The 5,000-nt window shown below is 43.4% G+C and overlaps 1 protein-coding gene across 6 annotated transcripts in view; it reads left to right on the top strand.

The window, feature by feature from the left end:
- The window catches only part of LOC135112894 (uncharacterized), a 29,243-nt gene that overhangs the window by 22,927 nt on the left and 1,316 nt on the right, over positions 1 to 5,000 (top strand). For 2 of the 6 annotated variants that reach the window (XR_010274602.1, XR_010274600.1), the window contains 3 exons: positions 611 to 767; positions 1,211 to 1,684; positions 2,020 to 2,477. Coding sequence is in view for 1 of the 6 variants with exons in the window: in XM_064027844.1 (XP_063883914.1) it covers positions 611 to 767; positions 2,020 to 2,024 (162 nt within the window). In the remaining 5 variants the exon portion in view is untranslated. Of the gene's footprint in view, positions 1 to 150; positions 176 to 610; positions 768 to 1,210; positions 1,685 to 2,019; positions 2,478 to 5,000 lie in introns of those variants that run through there. The other 4 variants (XR_010274601.1, XR_010274604.1, XM_064027844.1 and 1 more) reach the window with 4 other exon arrangements.

Genomic DNA, 5,000 nt, shown 5'->3' with positions numbered 1-5,000 from the left:
TTCCTTCCTCAGTAGTCTTATCTTTTTTTTATTTACTGTGCTGTTTCAAAATGTCCATTCTGTGCCACAACCCACTTCTTGTCACATTGTCATGATACATACACTCTGCTATTGTTCATGGTGAGTAACACACAGCTTTCATCCTCCAAGGGGTGGCCAAGGACATGAGTGAGAGGTGAGTACACTGGATGAATACTTTTTGAAAAGGAGACAGTCTAAGAGTGAGAGTTGAAGTGTGACCAAGTCTAGTAGGGAAGAGGCAATAATGGTTATGATAGCAACACAAGATTGACACAAATGTAAAAGTATTAATAATGCATACATGTACTAAGGCTGTTTTCCACAAAAATGGTAATGATAAAAAAATAGTAATAATGAAAACAATGGTGGTAATGCAGTCATCTCTCATTATTCACGGCTTCAGCTTCCACACTTTCACTTTTACATGGATTGCTGCTGACCACAGATTCAAATAACAGAGGTGGCAATGACAAACACCCTACAAATGTTCACTCCTTTTTTTCTTTCTTTCTTTCTTTTGAGTTAAATGATAAAATAAAATGTTTGTAAGCATGTACATGTTGTTAAGGGAGGCTGTAACACTTTGCAGCGGTGCCTGAGAAGCGATGCCTTCACCCACGCAGTTTTCACCACGATGGAGGAGTGCCCACACTTCCAGGACCTTACTGTTAAGAGGTTCCTGAAGACCCTACTTGAGCACAACCGCCGAGACATTCTCTCCAAGCTGGAGAAGTTTGTGCGCCTGAGTGAGTCGCTTCAGTGGCTTGGCGAACATAACAACATGAGAACATGAGGGGAGCTGCAAGGAGCCATCAGGCCTGCACATGGCACTTCCTGAATTGAATGTGTCTACCTATTTCTACTTATCCCTTTCCCTAGATTTGTGTATCTTCTTTTAAAATCTCCCTAGTGACTCAGCACTAACAACCTGATTACTGAGTCTATTCTTTTCATCCACCACTCTTTGAGAATTAGTTCCTTGCACTCTGCTGCTTTGACTGGCCACTACTGCACGAGCCTGTCTTGACTCCCTGACATCTCAGTCACTTGATTCAAATGTCTGATTAATTAGTTATAATAAATCAATTGGAAGTTTGTTTGATAAGACTGTGGGCCTGTGTAGCCATGGAAGATATTGACTATTGAAATCTTGAGAACACTGTGTTGAAATCTGTCACATTATTCACAGAGCCAGGGAGTGATGCTGCTAAGACCTTCACTGTCTATCCAGAGGGATCCGCAGGTGCTGGTGGTGGAATCTTGCTTGGACAGTGTGGATGGCAAGCAGTCTCATACTCATTCGCTGACAGGAGGAACAAATTAAATTAGTTTTTAGCAGATCTGAAGATAAGGAAATTCCTTGTGTTGTGAGATGCCATGATTTTGCTTGGCATAAGAGAATAAGTTTACATATTTTCCAGTAAGATGTTGATGATCCCTGTAGAAGTGACTTGCTTTGTATTGCTTCCAGGAAGCATTTATTACCTAGAGAGAGCCTTCATTATTGGTTTGATTCTTCCCACAGCTTGCATCTCAGCTGAGGAATCCCATGGAGGGCAACAGATTGTATGTGTTGCTTCTGCAAGAGTCTAAGAAGAACACACAAGTTAAGAGCAGCCTGAGGTGTGATCCATGGAACAGCATCCACAAGTGGTTCATCAAGGTACATAAAGACTCCATCCCACCTTGTCTTGACATGGGGATGATGCAAGTCAGTGTGTGTGTGTGTGTGTGTGTGTGTGTGTGTGCCTGTAACACACAGGCACATTTCTCCAAAAGGTGACACATTATCTTTCAGAATGGCTTCACTCCTGCAAAACAACTGTGTACTTTTCTCTCACAAATCCACACACAGCAGGAACATTTTCCTAAGAGGATGCTGTTCTTATGTGTTGCAGTGCTGTGTCTCTCACTTTCAACAAGCTCTAGTGGAAGTTAAGGGGAGTTTCAATAGTGTTTTTATGATTTGAATGACTGAACATTGGTGACATTCCTCAGGTTGACGCTGTGCTGCCGGTACTGTCGCCTCAGCTTCTGCGTCAGATTCAGAACAGAGACTTCAGCAGAGAGATTCAGAACAGAGACTTCAGCAGAGAGAGTGAGTGGGAGAAACGCTACAACTGCTTTGCCCACTCGATGATGCTAGACCAGCATGTGGAGTACGGGATCAAGAATGGGTTCTGCCGTGCCGTTTGTCCTGCCAGATTCCCGGAGGAGGTTGGTGATGCCTCCACTTGCATGTCTTTTCTGTATTTTGTATAGACCTGTTTGTATTTTACAGGATTAAGTCAAGTTCTGTTTGGATGTATGTGACCAGCTGTGCTGTGTCTGACTGTCCTTTTCCACTAGGGACTGATGGGGCTAAGAGTGTGAATGATGTCTGTGTGTGTGTGTGTGTGTGTGTGTGTGTGTGTGTGTGTGTGTGTGTGTGTGTGTGTGTGTGTGTGGGATTGCCAGCTTTTTTTTTTTTTTTTTTTTTTTTTTTTTTTTTTTAATGTATGAGTGACACTGGCCAAGGGCAACAAAAATCTTATAAAAAAATGCCCACTGAAATGTCAGTCCCATAAAAGGGTCAAAGCTGTGGTCAAAAATTGATGGATAAGTGTCTTGAAACCTCCCTCTTGAAGGAATTCAAGTCATAGGAAGGTGGAAATACAGAAGCAGGCAGGGAGTTCCAGAGTTTACCAGAGAAAGGGATGAATGATTGAGAATACTGGTTAACTCTTGCATTAGAGAGGTGGACAGAATAGGGGTGAGAGAAAAAAGAAAGTCTTGTGCAGTGAGGCCGTGGAAGGAGGGGAGGCATGCAGTTAGCAAGATCAGAAGAGCAGTTAGCATGAAAATAGCGGGAGAAGACAGCTAGATATGCAAAATTGCGGCGGTGAGAGAGGGGCTGAAGACAGTCAGTTAGAGGAGAGGAGTTGATGAGACGAAAAGCTTTTGATTCCACCCTGTCTAGAAGAGCAGTATGAGTGGAACCCCCCAGACATGTGAAGCATACTCCATACATGGACGGATAAGGCCCTTGTACAGAGTTAGCAGCTGGGGGGTGAGAAAACTTTCGGAGACGTCTCAGAACACCTAACTTCATAGATGCTGTTTTAGCTAGAGATGAGATGTGAAGTTTCCAGTTCAGATTATAAGTAAAGGACAGACCGAGGATGTTCAGTGTAGAAGAGGGGGACAGTTGAGTGTCATTGAAGAAGAGGGGATAGTTGTCTGGAAGGTTGTGTCGAGTTAATAGATGGAGGAATTGAGTTTTTGAGGCATTGAACAATACCAAGTTTTCTCTGCCCCAATCAGAAATTTTAGAAAGATCAGAAGTCAGGCGTTCTGTGGCTTCCCTGCGTGATATGTTTACCTCCTGAAGGGTTGGACGTCTATGAAAAGACGTGGAAAAGTGCAGGGTGGTATCATCAGCGTAGGAGTGGATAGGACAAGAAGTTTGGACCTAGTTGTGGTTTATAGGAGTGGAGTAATCTCATGGTATCCCATCTCTATATGTGTCCAGTTTGGCCTTAAAAATATGGACTGTTACAGCATTGACGTCTTGCTGAAATCATTACATTTGTTCACACTTCTGAGGAAAACTTTACTCCTTGATGTCTCTTCTACAGTTAACTTTCTTCAGCTTCTTACTGTGTCCCCATGTACTCTGTATATCTAAAGTTATTAAACATTCTTTTTCCACATTTTCCATACCATTTATCATTCTATACATGTTTATTAAATTCTCTCTCTCTCTCTCTCTCTCTCTCTCTCTCTCTCTCTCTCTCTCTCTCTCTCTCTCTCTCTCTCTCTCTCTCTCTCTCTCTCTCTCTCTCTCTCTCTCTCTCTCTCTCTCTCTCTCTCTCTGTGCTTCTGTTTTTCCACCTTCCTATGACTTGAATTCTTTGAAAGGTGAGGTTTCAAGACACTTATCCTCCAATTTTTGACTCTTCCCTTTTGCAGAGATCTCCATTCTTGGAGATTTAAATGTTCATCACCAGCTTTGGCTTTCCTCTCCCTTCACAGACCATGCTGGTGAACTAGCCTACAACTTTGCTGTCCTCCATCACCTAGAGCAATTGGTGCAACACCCTACTCGTATTCCTGACAGTCTTGGAGATACACCCAACATTCTTGACCTTTTCCTGACCTCTAATTCTTCTGCTTATGCTGTCACCCTTTCTTCTCTGTTGGGCTCCTCCGATCACAATCTCATATCTTTATCTTGTCCTATCACTTCAATCCCTCCTCAGGACCCCCTAAGTGAAGGTGCCTCTGGCGTTTTGCCTCTGCTAGTTGGGGGACCTGAGGAGGTATTTTGCTGATTTTCCTTGGAATGACCACTGCTTCCGTGTCAGAGAGCCGTCTTTGTGTGCTGAGCGCATAACAGAGGTGATAGTGTCTGGCATGGAGGCGTACATTCCTCACTCTTTTTCTCGTCCTAAACCTTCTAAACCTTGGTTTAACACAGCTTGTTCTCGTGCTATACATGATAGAGAGGTGGCCCACAAAAGGTACTTAAGCCTTCCATCACCAGAATCTCATGCACTTTATATTTCTGGCCGGAACCATGCTAAGTCTGTTCTCCAACTAGCCAAAAACTCCTTCATTAACAGAAAATGTCAAAACCTTTCAAGATCTAATTCCCCTCGTGATTTCTGGCATCTAGCCAAAAATATCTCCAATAACTTTGCTTCTTCTTCTTTCCCTCCTCTATTTCAACCAGATGGCACCACTGCTATCACATCTATTTCTAAAGCTGAACTCTTTGCTCAAACCTTTGCTAAAAACTCTACCTTGGAGGATTCTGGGCTTGTTCCTCCCTCTCCTCCACCCTCTGACTACTTCATGCCACCTATTAAAATTCTTTGCAATGATGTTTTCCATGCCCTCGCTGGCCTAAACCCTCGGAAGGCTTATGGACCTGATGGGGTCCCTCCTATTGTTCTCCGAAACTGTGCCTCCGTGCTTGCACCTTGCCTAGTCAAACT

Source organism: Scylla paramamosain, chromosome 24 (genome assembly GCF_035594125.1).
Source record: "Scylla paramamosain isolate STU-SP2022 chromosome 24, ASM3559412v1, whole genome shotgun sequence".
NCBI lineage: Eukaryota > Metazoa > Arthropoda > Malacostraca > Decapoda > Portunidae > Scylla > Scylla paramamosain.
Note: the sequence above shows the minus strand (reverse complement) of the source record. Positions and strands in the feature narration are given on the sequence as shown.